Here is a 17,617-nt window from a genome sequence, read left to right as displayed (position 1 = left end):
TGTGTACAGTTGGCCCTGCGACAGGCTGGCGACCTGCACAGAGTGTACCCTGCCTTTCGCCCCATGACAGCTGGGATAGGCTCCAGTCCCCCTGTGACCCTGCACCGTCTGACACAAAGCACACACGAATAAATGTCATATTAAATAGGTTTAGCAATAATGCTAGTGGGGACAGGATGTTTATGTATTTTTTATTTTATTTTTTATTTGTCAGACTCAGATGAGGGCCAGTGGCAGAAAGCGGGGAAAACTGACATCATGTCAGGGGTGATCCAAGGTCACAACAATAAAGACCTCTTCTGTTGGGATGCTGTTTTTAGTCTGACCAGCCACCAGCCAGCTGGGCACAGCTTCAGTGAACCATTTCAAATTACTCTCATCCACTTCTCAAATTCCGTCCCCCCATGGAAACCAGAGGAAGAGGAAAACCCTAATGTGTGATAAGAAGAGGAGGTGAAGACAGAGAGAGCAGCTTTAACATAAACAGCAAAAAGCTGTTATTGGTCTAAACAAGCGTGAACATGTCAGAGGCATTTTGTGCATTTAACAAGGCATTAGTTAAAAGCTTACAACTTACAACTGCAAAAATGATCCACTTTTTAGGCTATTAAAAAAAAAACCTGCTTCTACATGTGATCGATCTTTGTGAATTACCTTCTCTTGGACATTTGAGTGTTTTTTTGTTTTTTTATGTGGAAAAAAGCTATATGCTTTTGCCTAGTTGAAGCACCTTTAACGGACTTGGGGTGCACCACAGAATGATGGTAATTGCCATGAGTGAAAACTAAACCTCAGGTAAGTTTTTCTGAGTTGAGAGACTGAGAAGCTGTTTGCAAATGTTTCGAGTGCAACACTTGACCTGTATTACTGTCAACACTTTAAAAAAAAAAAAACATACAGGAGCAAACTGTCTGGTCCAGCTCTTGCTGGAGGCAAGAAGGGTTTTTCTAAGACAAACATTCAGAGGCATAAAACCCGCTGACAAACTAGAGCAAGTGCAAAGGGTTAAAACAACAGTCCAGCGAATGCAAGGCATGAACAGGAGAAAATAGCCCACAAAGCTCTGTCATCTTCTATTTCTGAGAGCCCAAAGAACAGTGTTTACAACAGCTCGAAAAGCACAGTCCACACTCTGGCTCAGATTTCTGAGCCACAAACTATTTCTGTCCACGTTGATTGATACTGTATAATGTAGACATCCAGTACCAGTCAAAGTTTGGACACTTTGACTGGTAATCGTTGTAGGAACAATGCATTTGCCAATACATTTTTATAGATTGACAGCTATCATAACAACATACAAAGTACATCTATAATCATAGTAAAATGTAGTCATGTTTGTGCATGTCTCACTAAAAAAATATAAATCTATCAGCAATAAATGCTTTTATTGATGCATCTGACATTCAAATTTCATTAACAAATTCAAAAATAAAGTAATAAATAAATGCAGTCAAACTGGCCACAGCGGAAATTAATTCAAAATAAGAGTGCATATATAATCATGTGAAAAAGAAAGTTTGTACAGGACTCTATGCAAAAATCCCAAAACCAAAATCTCAGACTCTATAGGCCTCAGTTAGCATGCTAACCCTTTAATAGCAAACCTGTCATCAGCAACAGAACTTACTTCAAATGTCCCACCATTCACGGACTTCCGGCAACAATTACCATAATAACCATATGTTGGGTGTGAAGCGCAATTTCTCTGCTTTCAGAAATTGTTTGAATTTTAACAATAGGACAAACAGTCGTGTAATTACGGTAATTTGATCTGATGTCTCAACAGTGACATGCTCAGTGTTAACCAGCTGTTCGCAGCAAGTAAGGGTAACAGGTGAATCGACGGCGATCGCCCGGTGTTAGAGGGTTAAATGTTATAGTTCATGACAGTGCAATTAGAAAAACTCTGAGCAAGTATGACAGATTTGGAAGATTACCAGGAGAAAGCCTCTTCTCTCTAAAACAACACAACAGTATGACTTTGGTTTCCAATATTGAATCTAAACAATCCACAAGATTTCTGGAAAAATGCTCAGCACCATGTTTGGTGAACACTAAACAGAGCATATCAGCACAAAAACCCCACACCAATTCTCAAGTATGGTGGTGGAGGGTGATGATTTGGGCTTGTTTTGCATCCACGGGACCTGGGCAATTTGTAGTCATTGAGTGGCCTTGAATTCCTCTCTTTATCAAAGTAGTTTAGAGTCAAATGTGAAGCCATTTGTCTGACAGCTGAGGCCAGAATTTGGTCATGCAACAGGCACAGCAGAAAATCTACAACAGAGTGGCTGAAAAAGAAACAAATCCAAGTCCTTAAGTCAAGAGGGCCCAGCCAACTTGTCATCAGTGCTCAGTTCAAAAGCCCGATGGGATGGAGGTGTATTAGTACCAATGGAATTGGAAGCTTGCACATCTGCAAAGGTGCCATTATTGCTGAAAGATACAGTTTATAGAGGTTTTGATCAACAAATGCTTCCATCCAGATAAATCTTTATTCAGGAAAGGCCTTGCATAACTGCATACTGCACCTATTAGAAGAGTCCAGCTGCTGAACTGGCCTGCCTGCAATTTGAGAATTGTTAATTGTTGCATTCTGTTATTTACATTTTACAGAGCTTCCAAACTTTTCTGGAATTGGGGTTGTACATACAGAAAATGATTACTTCAAGTTATTGCTGCTAACAGCGGCTCTATTGAACCAAAAGGTATACTTAGTTTTTCACAAGACTGCAAAGAGTCTAGCAAAAACTTGCTTTTTTATCGTCATCGTCACATGACGTCTCACCTTAAAGATATTCACTTGATAATCTACTGTATAGTCATTGTGTCCGTGCCCTTTACATACTGTTTATGACAACAAGCGGCGTGTGTTAGTCTAAATAACTGAAAATTATAAGCAAGGTGTGAAGTTTTTTAGCTTTTGTAAAAATATTTAAGACGGTACACCGAATTTAAAAACTTCCATCCATCCATTCTCTTCCGCTTATCCGGGGCCGGGTTCCCTCTCCCCAGCCACCTCCACCAGCTCATCCGGAGGGACCCCGAGGCGTTCCCAGGCCAGCCGAGAGATACAATTTCTCCAGCGTGTCCTGGGTCTGCCCCTGGGCCTCCTCCCGGTGGGATATGCCCGGAACACCTCACCCAAGAGGCGCCCAGGAGGCATCCTAGTCAGACGCTGGAGCCACCTCAACTGACTCCTCTCGATGTGGAGGAACAGCGGCTCTACTCTGAGCAGTGTGGATTGTGTGACCCTAATTGAAAAAGCAGCTACTCAAAGAAGTTTTATGAGCTTCTAAATACTTGTTGCACTTTGGAAGCAGAGAAGAAAACTGCTGATTTTGAGATTTCCATTCATACAAAATTCACATTGCACCTGTTGAAAGGCTTCGGGGAGAGCAAAAGTTATAACTGTAGTATCCAATATTCATGACATAATGGTGGCAGTCTATCGAACTGTGGGGATAAAAGACATGAACACTTGAAAAAAAATGGAAGCAATTTCTTTTCTAAAGTAAAGATTAGACTCAAAACTATTTAAAGGCTTTCAGTATCCAGTAAATTAAAAAAGTCCCTTTTTATCTTCATCACACATTCATTGATATGACTTGGATCCCATGGGCATTGATGTAGGTGAGGAGGACCTTTGCTCGCCTCTCGATAACGTCGATTAGCTTGTCGATACCCTGTCGACCACCCTGGCTCTCCCAGTATGTCTGGTCAAGGAACAGAGACTGGAGAAGTTTCTCCCTCAGTTTCCTGGTCCTCAGCACAGACACAGCTTGCTCTGGAAACCTAGAAAGGCATGAAAGGAATGAGGAGGAAGTGTAGTCACGCTGTAGTACTGTGCAGACACATGTCTCAGAGCCACAACTGTAGAAATAATCAGATTAATTTGTGTTATTATGGCATGTGAAGCCATAGTATAATGTCATATATCAACAACAATCCCAAACTTGCATAAAATTGTCCTGAGGCAACTCTCATTAATTTCTTTGCAGCAAACACATAATATTTAAACAATAACCATCTGTAACCACATAGCTATTACTATAAACTCTATAAGCACTAATAAAGCTTTTCCTTTCAAAGCTAATATACTAATATAATTTTAATGATCCACACCAACATTTTATGGGTTGTTTCTCTGCCTATGCGCCTCCTCTACAACAAGTTTCATCGTATCTGGCATCAGTTCAGCCTTGCAGAAGGGAATTAAATGCAAACAGACAGACCTGCTGGTCCAAAATCTGCTTCATCATAGATATGGTAAACATAAGATATGATAATGTCATTTATCTAAACTGCAGCCGCTGTGGTCTGACGATGCCAATAGTAACAGAATGTTTCACTAAAGCCTCTAAATGAAGTTGCAGAAGTGCCAAACGCCTAAAAGTAATTAAGAGATGACAAAAATACATTCCTGTATTTAATACCAAATGGTTGCGACACCTTGTCTTTTTACATCAGCAAAACTGAAATCTGAAATGTTGGTACACTTTGTTTCTTGGCAGTAAAGATTGCAGTTGTACAATCACATAATGTGCTGGAGGTTTGTGCAATTAAAGCATCAGCTTGAGTCAAATGATGGATTACCCACAATTTTAGCACCAGGATGGGATTTGTATATAAGAGAATACTATCTATTAAATGAGTTCAGATTTTTAAGCATCTGGGTTTTTCGAATAAACCGTATATCACGGCTGCTTAGAAATGTCAAACGTTGGTTTATTTAGCTCCGATAAAAGTCAGAGATAAAACCTTTTCTGATGTTTGTGGAATTAAAGATTGGAATAGATCAGATATGTCCTATGATCATGCATTATCTCATAATGAGTAAATTTAGACTTTAGCCTTAATATTGTATCTTATTTAAATAACAGAACAGGAGGTCCATTTTTGCTGAGGATCACAAGGATTCACATTAAGGGAGGAGACAAACATGTCCTTGCCAAAAAATGGATTTTTTGCTGTCTCCGCAGTGAGTCACTGACTTATTGATCAAAACGATGGATGAAGTGAAAGGAATGCCCCTGCAACGTACAGTAGGTTTACAAATCCACACAGACCTGCGGTGCATAAAGCAATATACTCTCATCATGGGGCATCTTATAATCCACGAGCTGTCTTTTGGCATGAGTTCCTTTACACACTGCATACTCCGCCCCCCCAGACTACTGCAAATACTTGTGTTTTTTGAACCAGACCTTCAACCTTTAAAATTTTGTAAGACTGTGAGGTAAAACTGGAGATCTTAAAAGGGTGAAACACATTTTTAACTTTAAAAAAAGTTGAAGATGTAATCTGGGAAATTTTTTGCCTGCAGTCACTGATTTGTGCGTGTGTTTGCTGATTGCTGTCAGCCAAATTCAGAGTTCCTGAGCACGCTTGGCAAAGATCCAAGATGGAGATTTAAATCTGCTTGCTGTGCGTTCTGGAATTTTTCAACTGCATTGTCAAGGGCGGAAATGAGAGAAACAGCTGCTGGAAGCAACTGAATCCAGACTGTCTACAAATCACTTATGTTCCAACTCCGTGTGGACAGTTTCTATCTCAAAAATAAATAGCAACAGACAATCCAGAGTGATGGTTATGACTGAGTATTTTTTGTACAAATAGTGGACACATGGTCTTTTGCTCCAAACTTACTCCTTGATTCCCTCCAACAGCCTGAAGTCCAAGTTGTCCTCATTGCGGTCAAAGAATCCTTTGTTATAGGTGAAGACCAGGTGTCTGGGGTTCTGGCTCCTGTAGATGATGTTTTCCAGCTGTATGTGGTCGGCATCCCGACACTTAGCATGGTAACCGAGTTCAACGCACACATCCTCCTGCCGAGGCCTGAACCCACAGCAGCTCTGGTCCAGACGGTTGTTAATCTAAAATTACAGTTCACATTTCTTCATTAAACACGATGATGATGCTTTGAGAATGAGAGGACAGCTGAGAGTAGTATCCATCATTTTTCTTATTCGAGAATTCTTCTTTCTTGTTTTTATGTTTTTGATGACCCAGGCAAGCAAAAGAGTTTACTTTGCATTTTTGATTATCTCCCATCATCATCAGCTCAGTAATTGTTTTATGACAAGATAAAATAGAGAGAGAGGCAGTTTGCCAATAAAAGCACAGAACAAACCCAGACAGCTGGCTTTTGCAGTGACTCTAGTGTACCAGTACTTTACTGGATGTCAACATCAACTAGTCAGCCAGACTGCTGAGTCACATGACTGCACAGGAAACTCTCTTAATCAGGCTTCTCCACAGAGAATGGCAACCCTAAATTTAGCCACAGCCCTCATCCATTCTTAATCCTATACGGGAAATCATTTGATTTGTGGAGGTTTTAGACACTGCTGTCAGAGTGGGACGAGCTGAAATGTCACACATAGATGGCTATGCTCACAGACATGGTTTTCTGAAGCCTGGGGTTTGGGGTAACCTGGATGACTGAGCAACCACGAGGCTTTAAATGTGACAAAAATGAAATGCATCCAGAATACCTTCCAATCAAGCATCCATGCAGCTAACTATACTAAAACAGAGCCCTTCCAATCAGTGATTCAAATATTTTTTTTAGTTTCATTTTAAGAAAATTTGCTTCCATAGTTTTCAGTTTGTACTAATAGTAATCATCTAAGAGGCCTCTACATCCCTACATCACTTTTTTGAATTGGATCTAATACCAACACACTAAATAATCATTAAATATCATCATTGTTGTCTAAAAGCAATTATTTTATTCCTAATAGATAAAAAAGTCTACTATATACTGGCATATTCTCAGTGTCCTCCTTATGTAATGTTAGTGGCTATTAGAGGAACTGTATGAGTTTCACATTAATTTCAATGTGCAGACTTGTCACTTGGTACCTCAGCGTTAGAGAGGGTCATGTGAGGACAAAAGAAAAAATTTTTCTGTGATATGAACTGAGTCAGTTTCTTTGTTATTTTGTGTAATAACTTCATTATATTCAGTTCACTTACTGTATGTCTTTGACAAGACGTTTTATAACAAAGGATCTTTGAATGATCAAAGCTATGCCACCGTGACCTCAACAGCCAGTTTAACTCATAAGGATTGTCAATCTTTTTGAATAAATATTTTGAATTCATCTTTCTTCTCTGGTTTGTCTGTCATGATAAAGAAGTGAAATAAGTAGTTTTCATAAGTGTGTCCTCAATGCCAAAATGTGATTTACTGAGGCCTCCCACACAGGAAGCAGGACCTCTATTGAGGGACAGGACAATGCCTCTGAGAAAAATGCTCTTTTTTTTTTTAAATTGATGTTGGAGCACACTGCTGTTGTCAAAGAAAAAAAATATATATAATGCCAACCATTCATGAATCATTTTTTGAATTCAGAAAGAGGGCATCACATTGATTGGAAAGTGGAATTTGTTAAATCTGTCTGTCCTAATCAGAGCAACATTTTCTTTATCGAGCTGTATTTGTTACCTGTAACAAGAAGTCAAACAGAGCAAGCTTGCTCCACTCATAGTGATGAATTGTAGAGCAGCCGGAGTCAGCCTTTGGGCTGATGTTTTTCTGCCAGCACTTCTGTCTTAAGGAGTCCTGGTACTCCCCCCATGTTAACTTTACATTGGTCAAACCCGCAGCAAGGCCTTCTGGGTACAGAGATGCATCCCATGACACAACTGGACAGGACTGCCCATCTAAACAGGGAGGAGAGAAGAATTATATTTGAGCAGATTTGAGCAGCTGTTTCTATTTTCATCCAGAAAAAGTCTACAAACACTTTTTTACACTCATGTTAGCACAACTTACAGTACAATCCCCAGTGATGATCAAGACTATCCACACACTGATACTTCTTATCCCCAAACCAAACACTCAACTAGTAAGTCCTTTGTGGTATTAGATTTAGAAATATATTTATAAATGTTTTATGCTAAAACAGACACAGCCATTACCCACAGATGGAAAAAAATTATGCAAGAAAATGAGGGAAGAGGTCAGACACTCTCTGTCATCGGCTGTATGGCCCTAAAGGGCCAGGGTTAGGCATTTTCTTCTTTAAAAAAACAAAAAAAAAAAAAACAAATTGAAGCCACATTTTTGTGAAGCCATCATGTAATGGATTATGTTTTTGTGGTACTTTTTGGTTGTCTCTTCCCATGAATATAACCAAGTGTATAAAATGTTACTAAGTTGATTACTGTAGTGACGTCTGCGCTGAAACTAAACAATCTAGAATAACCTTGAAGAAAAGTGTCTATATTTTAACAAAGGCAAATAAACAGATAGATGAATAAGCTTTATCCATGTGCTTGATGACCTACCATACAAAAAGTGAAACTTTCTGCTTACAGCTGGCAATGTCCTATTAAGCCCCAGCACTCTGTCCAAATGAAAAGCAAAAACCTCCGGGTTATCCACGGGGCTGAGGATGACTCCGCATTGCCCTCTGCATACAACGCTGCGTTTTGTGTGTTGTTGGTTGGCTGGTTGAACGTTTGTCTCACCCTCAAATATCAGAAACGAATGAGCCTCTCCGGGAGAGACTTCTTTCATGCGCAAAACTTTGGCATCCGCAAGAAAGCGCATGGTGTTCATATCCTGTGAGCTGAACCATGGTGGTGCCCTTTGGCTGTAAATTCGAATTGAACTAATCTGAGAATTTGTTTCTTCCTGTTTATAACTTTTATAGCGTATATCCAGTGATTTATAATCAACATCCTTGGTTTCTTCCCAAGACGGCATTGGTGCAAAGTTGCGGTTAATTTGTGCCGCATCCCTGTCCAAAGTGCGACGTTTGTTCTGCGCAAAAGACATTTTGGAAAACTTGTTTCTTCTCACTTTTCTCCTCACTTTAGGTCGGATTGTACCTCGTATATGCGCCGGTTTACGACGCTTAGTCTTTAGCGTTATGTACACCACATTGGAGCGGGTGGGGACCATAACATTTGCATCGTTCTGCAAGTCAGCAGAGTCTGGTGGGCCACCGTTGATCTCCAGATCATACAATCCACGGGTGCGCCGGTGCTTCGCTTCATCAGTCCTTCTGCTCCGGTGCAGTTGCGAATATCCAACTTGTGAAAACACGAAAAGCAGGTAGACTACACAGACAGACGCAATGATCAAACTTCTCTTTGAAAGAGGGCACCTGCGAAAGTTTCCGTTCAGTTTCAGAATGGGGAAACATAGCCAACAAAGTCAGACTTCCCCATTAGAATCTATGTCATTATCACGACTTTCTCCTTTATTGCGCCAAACTCTTAACTGGGAGGGGCGAAAAACTTCCTAAACTCCTTTCGGATGGGAGGATTTCTGTGTCAAGATTGAGTGGATGGACAGGCTTGGAAACCACCCTCCACGGAAACGCGGAGCAACTTCAACCTTAGATTTTTTTTTTCTTCTCTTTTTCATGGAAGCCTAATAACATTTCCTTTTTTATGATTCATTCAGTCTCGAAATTCATGGAACACACCCAGACAAATCACAGGATATTCAAACTTAATAATGTGAACTGCAACAGTACTAAAATTAAGCTATAATATGTTGTACATCTTCCCATCAAAATCCACCTTGAAGCCCAATAAGGTACAGCATAAGTCCTTCTGAAGGTTTATAAGGGGTAATACATATCTATCTATTGTTTTGAGCCTACACGGCCTACGGAAATATTTTACGGTAAATTGTAATAGGAGGTTAGAGTCCTGTAGGGCACATAATTCAGGTGAAAACTTAACAGATGATCTCTCACGTAATATATGCATGCGTTTCAGGCGACATCTGGTGGTGTACTGTCCTAATTCCTGATAGGCGACTGTCCACGCTGTCCACGCTGTGGAGACACAATAGAAATGACCGAAATAGAAATGTGAAAAAGACAAGCAGCAACACTAAACAACAGGAAACAAACATTCCTTATGTGGTAGAAAAATGCGGGGCCCACTTAGCCTACAGGATTTCCTTTTCTGAATCAAAAATAGGTTTGTAAAATAGAACTCGTCAATAACTGTAATACAAGTGCTGCTTCATTCCAGACGAATGAGTCATCGCACCAAGAACCACAATGAGATTTTTTTTTCTTATATCAATGTTTTTCCTGAATATGTAAACATTAAAAAAAAAAAACTTTAAAGCGTCTAATATTTTTTGGAGGCTCCAAATAAGAAAGTAACATAAACAATATTATTATGTACCTCATACGATAAACAATTTCAGACAACACACATGATGGCAAATATATTGTCTGTAAATATATGTGCCGCATCCCCTGCAGCTGTTACGTGTGTGTGTGTGTGTGTGTGTGTGACTAGGAAATTAGATAACTGGCAGCACCTGGCTGACTTTTTTTTGTCCTTGCCACTGCAGTCAGAGGCGCCCCTCAGCGAGTTTTAATGTTGTGGACCAGGATTATCAAAAGCAAAACAAATGTTCTGTTTTAACATGCTCCAAGCAAAATCCTTACCGTTGCTTTTATTATTTGCTACGTTATTGATGGCGAGCTGTCACATCGCTGAAGGTTTGTAAAGTATAATTGGTCTGTGATGAATAGGGTCTGCGTGGCTGCATTAGGCTGGCTTTCTGTTGGAAATCTACTTTTTTATATTATATCTTTTGGCGTAAAATCCTTACAGGTGCTGAAGATGGATACAAAAATGATGGAACTGGCGAACTGGAAACATTTAATATTACTTTAAACTCAACTAAACCTGTCTCACCTTTTGTCTATGGAATCACTGCAAATGTAGCTGCTGTCCTTTTGTATGGAAGCAACTTTGTCCCTGTCAAAAGGGTCGAGACTGGCGATGGTGAGCGTGCAACTGTTGCTTCTTTATAGAAAGATTTAACATTCTTATTTGTGTTGTTTTGGGACGTAAGCTCCTATTTAAATGGCTACCTTTCAAGTGAGAAAATCTACAAGTTTTTGTAAAGTTTTGAGCACATTTATTTTTGATTTATTTACAGGTATGTTTTTTCAGTGGGTTACCTGTGCAGCAATATGGGTCATATCTATGATTGGAGACTTGGTGCTTCAGTCGCCCAAATTCTGCCCTTTTGCAATGCTAGGAGGTGTGCTCTGGGCCACAGGTAATAGGGATATATATTTTTTTCTTTTTTATGTAACTGTACACTTTGTTGTCATAGGTTCTGCACTCGGTGTGCAGCTGGATGTTGTTATTGAAATCCTCTCACACAGAGTCCCTTTCCACTAGTTCATCCCAAAATTGGGTTGTTGGTAATCCCCTGTCAGAGATCTGGCCAGTTCTGAGGGCACAATCAGCATGTCCCAATTTCACACTTTAAATTCATAAAATGTGCTTAACATTCTGCAGATCCATGAATAAAAAGAGTGTAACACAAAATGGATAAAAACAAGTGTCTCTTGCTCCATTAATTCAAATTATGTAGAACACCAGGAATATCTGGAAATGTCAGATATTACAGAAGAAATCTTAGCATTCAGATGTGGTAATAGAAATGGTGCAAACCTAGCCTTGCCAGTAACATTTACATGTGGTCTACAGGAAATATAGCAGTTGTTCCATTTATTAAAGCGATTGGCCTTGGTCTTGGAATCCTAATTTCAGGATCCTCAACCCTGATGCTCGGCTGGGCCAGTTCAAGGTGAGCTGAGTTAATGGAATGTCTTCTCTAGATGGAAAATAAAATAAACCTTTGAATGACACGGATTGAGTAAAAAAAATCTCTGAAATGGTCAAAGTTCACTGATTGTAACTGTCTATCCTACTGTAGATTTGGCTGGTTTGGGATTGCTGCACAGAATGTTTCCAGGCCAATATTAAATTATTGTGGAGCTGGGTTATGTTTGCTAAGGTAAAACGATGCTCTTGGAATCTTAATGTCAGTCCATGTGGTGTTTATTAGCCTCCACAAAAGTGATGGTGGTTGCCTGTTGCTGTCATTTTGAAAATTATCCTGTATCGATTTAAATGATTTTTTTTTTTTTTCGATTCAGTGGGCTGATCTTTTTCTTTGTGAAAGCAGACGTGAAGCTTCTTCACAGTTCAGAAACCATTCCATTACTAACTGACAGAGTGAGTGTGTTATTGGAAAAAATATTGAGGTTTTATCACCTTGTTGAGACATAGTTTGATTTCAGAGAGGAAGAAAATAGTGTACTCTTATTCTCTGAAGGAAATTGTTTTCTTTCTCAAAGCCTGTCATTGCTTTATCATGATCTGAATGATATTGTGACTACAAATTAGGTTAATGTTTCTTTTTTTTTTGCAGAGAACAAATTCTGGCAGTTATGGACCAAATTCCTCGGAATCTTGGATAGATGCCATTGGCCCGAAGAGCAAGCGATTCATGTGAGCTCAACTCATTAGCGGTCACTGAGCTGTGTATCAGAAGTAGTGCTAGCATTTTTCATGCCTGACAGAGGAGGGCTAAACCCTGGGCAGAATGCCAGTTTGTCACAGAACTTAACTCGTGAATAAAATTGTAAATGATTTCTATTAATTATAAATTATCAGAGCATTAAACATTTATATTAAGTCTTCCTCTAAATGAAGGTCTTATTGGCTCCTGAGCTGCCTCCCAGTTTTTAAAAAATGTAACAAATTTTTTCATGACTTATGAAAACAGTTTCACACATGCCCGTGAATTGGTTTTAGCAGCAAAAATCAATGAAAATAGGAGCACCAAGCAGTACATACAGCAGTCAGGCATTCAGTGAATACAGAAAACACACAGTGCAAAAGTAACATTATCGGCTCTGTGCGGTATTTTAACCTTTGAAATTGCCGTGTATCAGTGGAGATTTAAATGCATCCTTTATCCAGTTCTTGAGTGTATTCTGCATCCTTTCCACCAGTGGGTCTCTCCTCGCTGCTGTGGTGGGCTTCCTGTATGCTTTCTCCATTATACCAATCCTGTATATTAAGAGCCGTTCAGTGCACCATGACAGCATGTTCTATGAAGCCAGTGTCTACGGTACGTTTTCCGTGTTGGATATCTCTCCATTTTGACCCCCCCACCAACCCCACGCCCACACAAAAAAGCCAACTTAAAGAAATTGAATAAAGATCCGTGTCATAGATTTAATGTTATATCCAGTTGATGAAATGCTAATCCCTCCAGAAAACCAAGTGCAATATCCCCAATTTAATTCCTGTTTCTGTCTCTTCACAGAGCTCGACTATGTTCATGCACACTGCTGTGGCATTTTCATTGCAAGCACTGTGTACTTTGCCATCTACTGCGCTGCCATGAATACCAAGCCGAAGCTTTACTCCAGAGCCGTGCTACCAGGTAGAACAGTATTTCTGAAAGGCACTCTTCCAAAGCTCGTGGTATGACTGTGACGTCTGAGTAATTGATCGGGGTGCTTTGAACAAATATGCCTCAGAGTAATGAGTAAAGATATGAACAAAAAGCATTGTGTGTATTAAAATCTATCTCCCAGCATGCACTGGTTTATCTGAAAGTTTGTTTCCTCCATTATATTTTCCTCTCACAACTGGATAAAAAAAACATTTGCCATCCTTAATTCAATATTTCAGGTTATCTCAAAATTGTAATTTAATAAATTGAAATGTCACGTTTTTAATCAATTTTAAGTTATATTCTCAGCATTTCAAGTTGGTAAATCTCAGACCAACACTAATTTCAAATTAATTTGAAATTTTGAGATATTTTAACTCATAGAATTGCAAAATAAAAAAATGTTTTCCCCGGTGGTAGAAACAGGCTTCCATAGTTTCAACTTTCTGCAACTTGTCTCATGCAACACTTGGTCAGCACCCTCTGTTATTACATTTTAATGCACCATGTACCCCTTTACTGTAATCTTTTAATGTGCAAGGTTGTCCCATAGACCTAGACACAGAAGTAAGCCTGCTGGTAGGTAGTTTTGCTTCTTAAATCTTGTCCAAATGGCAACTGAAAATCGCCTCCAAAGAGCCCAGGAAAACATCTCTCAATGTGTTTTTTTTGTTTTGTTTGCTTGTTTTTGTGACCACTACAGAGGACATAAGGTCTCTAGACTGGTATAAAAAAAAAAAAAAAAATACCCTCCTGGTCCAAAATGGCAGTCCTGGGTGCACACAAACCCCAGCTACCTGGGTGGATGTCCTGTGTTTCATGACATCTTCACCATACTTGCATAACTCTAACCCTCTGTCAGTTATTTTACCTTCTTTTGCCAGATGCCACCCTGAATGTCAAACTGTCTCCAAAGGTACACAGGTGGTTAAAAATGTGAGGCCTAAGGGGTGCTGACCAAGTAGGCCAGTGACAAACTGAGTGAAAATGTGTGTGCCTACAACCTTGATTGCTAGAAATTGCATTTATATAAAGCTTGCTGCAGAAAATATTGAGTCAAATATCAAAAATTACAGTTCATATTGAATGAATAGACACATGCCAAAGGAAACTTTATGCATATGGGATGCTGTATTTAATGTCTTTAGGGTTAGGTCACACATTCAGATGAAGACTTATAGGCATGACTTCCATTTAAAGAGTTCACAAGGGTCAAAGGTCAAGGCTGTTTTTTTTTTGGAACCACCTGCATGAAATGTGTCATTCTGAAAACTGGATTTTTTGTTTTCTGTGAACTGATCTATAGTTACTAGAAGCTATCAGTGTCTCTAATAGCTCCAACTTGACCTCAAACCGTACAAGAAGAATCAGCTGTTGAGGAAATGCAGCAGTTTCCCTTAAGCTGTCGGTGCTGGATGACACGTGTTTCACAGTTGACAGTGCAGATTGCATTGTTCTTGCATTTACCATACGGTCACTGAAATTTGAATGAACTGCCTGGGAGATGCTTATTTAATATTTTAACAGATCTGGTAGCTGTTTAAAATGCAAGCATAACACCATTCAATCTGTTTATGGGAATATGCTGACCTGTATTAACTTTCTCGTTTTAAATTTATAGTATATTTTGACTCGAGCTTAAGTACTGTGCTGTTTCTTCTTGCCCTTCAGGTCTGCTGTCAGGACTGATGTGGACGCTGGGGACATACTGCTGGTTCCTGGCTAATAACTACCTGACTTCTATCATTACATTTCCAATTGTCACAGCAGTAAGTGCAGCATGTCCTGACAGCTGGGTGGGTTGGATAATAAAAAAAAAACAAAAACAAAATGAACACTGTAAAATCACTTCGGCTAACAGATTAAAATTGAAGTATTTTCAAAAGAAGTAAAACTGACAAAACTTTAAGGTCATTTGGGTGTTTTTAGGAATCCAGTGATTACATGTTTGATAAAACACAGTGTGGCATAGCAAGTAACTGGGACAAATCATTTAAGCCAGAGAGAAATTTAGAAAGTTAAAATGATGACAGATGAAACACTAAATTGGAACGCAACTGAATAAGCCCAAGAGAGGTGGTGTTTTTTAGTCACGATTTGAAGACCCTTTAGTGAGGCAGCTGACCTGATCTGCACGGGGAGGCTGTTCCAGACTTTGAGGACTGTAATTTTAAAGTTGCCTGTAAGAGTCCAAATGCAATCAAAAAAACCATGATAGCCTTTTTTTTTCTTCCCTCCTCCCGTCCTCCATACAATCACTACTGGTGTGGAGTCGTGCATAGTTTGCTTCTTGAGTGTTTGTTCTGTTGGTGATATAAAATAATGCACAGTTGCACTGCAGCAGGATTAATCCTCTGGGAATACAAAAACTGGGCCTTTGGGTAGATTAGGGGAGATTTTTGACCTAAATAAAAGGTGACTGGATCAATAAAATTCAAGTTATTCCTTGGGGCCAGTTTTGATGACATCACAGCCAGTACTTGTTCAAATGTCAGCAACTTGTTGAAATGAGTATATTCCCGCATTGCTACTTTCTGTCGCAAGAGGCGGGTCCTCTTTAGTGTGCACTCTTGTAACTGACAGAATAGCTGATTGCCAGTGAACAACATGGACACATTTGCATGTGGGAATGGGTGTAAGTGTCTTGTGAGCCATGTTTCTCAGTTTGTATTGTGTGGATGTAATTTGCTCATTGTTGTTAAGGGTTCTCAGTTTAGGTTTAGCCATGAAAGTGCACAAAGGGAACAATTTGGCTCAAAATGTTCCTTTTCAGATAAGTAGCCATATATTAACAATTTTGCAACAAAGCTGCCCATTTTACTTAGTCCCCCTTGCATGTATTTATGTAGATGATTTAAAAAAAAAAAAAAAAAAGGGTCCCCAACATAAACACCAGCCATTTTAATCCCCCTACCTGCATTATTATTATTTATTTTATTTTTTTTGGTGTCATTCAAACATCCTTTTTCATGTTTTGACAGGCCTGAAAAACAACACATTAGACTGTAGATTTAGTACATGTGTCTATAGGCTGGTTACTGAAGTGTTTTTCTCATGTAATTCAGTTTCCCCAAAAACAATACAACTAAGGTAAAATGTAAAAAGAAAAGTTAACCCAATAATACTTAAGATAGAGATGGTCTTAATGGGTATATGTCAATGTGGAATATGTGTATGTACAGCATAAAGATGAATGACGCTCAATGGGCCAGACAATGTCAGAACAAATGTCTAACCCATTTATATCTTGCTCTTTTGAGCTGCTACTTCAGTTTCATCAAAGTATTGTGCAATTCATAATCCTCTCCTTGGCAGGACCTTAAAGTCAAAGTGAAAAAGGATTAAAAGGAAAAATTATTTGAATCAATGGTCTAGGCTCAAACAGCGTGCTTGGTTTCTTCTCTGTAGGGCTGTGGTCTGGTTGCTGCACTGTGGGGATGCCTGGTGTTTAAAGAGATTAAGGTGAGAATCAAAGTACTAGTTGTTATAGATATTCTTGTTCCTTGACTGTGCAGTAACTGAGATCTGCTATATTCTGTGAGTCTACTGTTTACAAAGGGGATAGACGATGTCATATTAAACTGCAATTAACAGGAAGGCATTAACCACGCCAAAAGGAAGAAATTGTTTCCAGGAAGAAGCATACAGATGATTTAAACTCCCACATCCTTTCCACAGGGCTTGGCCAACTGCCTCATCTTCTCATTGGCCTCGTGTACTGTGCTGACTGGGTCTGTGCTGACGAGCATCTCAAATCTCTAATTGTTGTAGAACAAACATCTGTTTCCTGTATCATACCTTGCTTGCCTTTTTAAAAAAGTATTGAATGGTGTTTAGAAAAGTTACTCTGATTGCAGGAACCCTATGCTTTTGTATTTAAAGATTAGGAGGTAGGCCAAAGTGGATTTTCTTTGGTTTGTTGCTAACAAATGTGATATTTAAAATATTGCATACAATGCTTTACATGCTTACTCTAATCAATGAGACTGACCATACCAGGTGGTGGATATGTGCCGCTGAGGTCCACTCTGCAACATTAAGCTCATTGCCAATTTGCTATTAAAATTTTTTTGAAATTTCACCTATTGTGACCTTTCCAAATATTTGCACGTGCTAGATTTTCTAGGGTTTTATTTTGTTTTGGCGGACTTGTACTCAGTGCAGTGTTCTAAGGTCAACACTATGTGCTTGTATGATTAAAATTTTATCAGAGCACTTATGAAACCAGATTTACAGCCGAGTCTAGACCAACAGGAACACTGGCTAGTCCAACAATCAAAAGCAGGTCCCACCAGGAATGCTAAGTCTGGTTTTTTTGTTTTCTTTTTCTTTTTTTTTTTTTTTTACTATTGCAGGTAT

The 17,617-nt window shown here is 39.2% G+C and overlaps 2 protein-coding genes across 2 annotated transcripts; one reads left to right on the top strand and one right to left on the bottom strand.

The window, feature by feature from the left end:
* Positions 1–3,125: 3,125 nt before the first annotated feature.
* Positions 3,126–9,271, bottom strand: gask1b (golgi associated kinase 1B). The gene is made up of 4 exons (XM_030739852.1): positions 8,302–9,271; positions 7,457–7,674; positions 5,653–5,879; positions 3,126–3,798 (listed from the first exon to the last, which is right to left on the bottom strand). The coding sequence occupies exons 1-4, from the start codon at positions 8,918–8,920 to the stop codon at positions 3,591–3,593; spliced, it is 1,272 nt and encodes a 423-aa protein (XP_030595712.1). The 5' UTR covers positions 8,921–9,271; the 3' UTR covers positions 3,126–3,590.
* Positions 9,272–10,414: 1,143 nt separating this feature from the next.
* On the top strand, positions 10,415–17,082 carry LOC115787397 (transmembrane protein 144). The gene is made up of 12 exons (XM_030740086.1): positions 10,415–10,490; positions 10,606–10,779; positions 10,937–11,059; positions 11,497–11,596; positions 11,726–11,806; positions 11,949–12,027; positions 12,224–12,303; positions 12,810–12,928; positions 13,127–13,246; positions 14,930–15,027; positions 16,667–16,720; positions 16,937–17,082. The coding sequence occupies exons 1-12, from the start codon at positions 10,415–10,417 to the stop codon at positions 17,018–17,020; spliced, it is 1,188 nt and encodes a 395-aa protein (XP_030595946.1). The 3' UTR covers positions 17,021–17,082.
* The last annotated feature ends 535 nt before the right edge of the window (positions 17,083–17,617 follow it).

Source organism: Archocentrus centrarchus, chromosome 10 (assembly GCF_007364275.1).
Source record: "Archocentrus centrarchus isolate MPI-CPG fArcCen1 chromosome 10, fArcCen1, whole genome shotgun sequence".
NCBI lineage: Eukaryota > Metazoa > Chordata > Actinopteri > Cichliformes > Cichlidae > Archocentrus > Archocentrus centrarchus.
Note: the sequence above shows the minus strand (reverse complement) of the source record. Positions and strands in the feature narration are given on the sequence as shown.

Bases quoted from the DNA above. Each gene is read 5' to 3' on its own strand.
- gask1b (XM_030739852.1), bottom strand. From the start codon at position 8,920: ATGGTCCCCACCCGCTCCAATGTGGTGTACATAACGCTAAAGACTAAG. The intron at 7,675-8,301 runs GTAGGTCATCAA...CTCCCTGTTTAG, and splicing joins AAAGTTTCACTTTTTGTATG to ATGGGCAGTCCTGTCCAGTT. The intron at 5,880-7,456 runs GTAACAAATACA...CTGTAATTTTAG, and splicing joins TGTTTGACTTCTTGTTACAG to ATTAACAACCGTCTGGACCA.
- LOC115787397 (XM_030740086.1), top strand. From the start codon at position 10,415: ATGCTCCAAGCAAAATCCTTACCGTTGCTTTTATTATTTGCTACGTTA. The intron at 12,028-12,223 runs GTGAGTGTGTTA...TTTTTTTTGCAG, and splicing joins TTCCATTACTAACTGACAGA to AGAACAAATTCTGGCAGTTA. The intron at 16,721-16,936 runs GTGAGAATCAAA...TCCTTTCCACAG, and splicing joins TGGTGTTTAAAGAGATTAAG to GGCTTGGCCAACTGCCTCAT.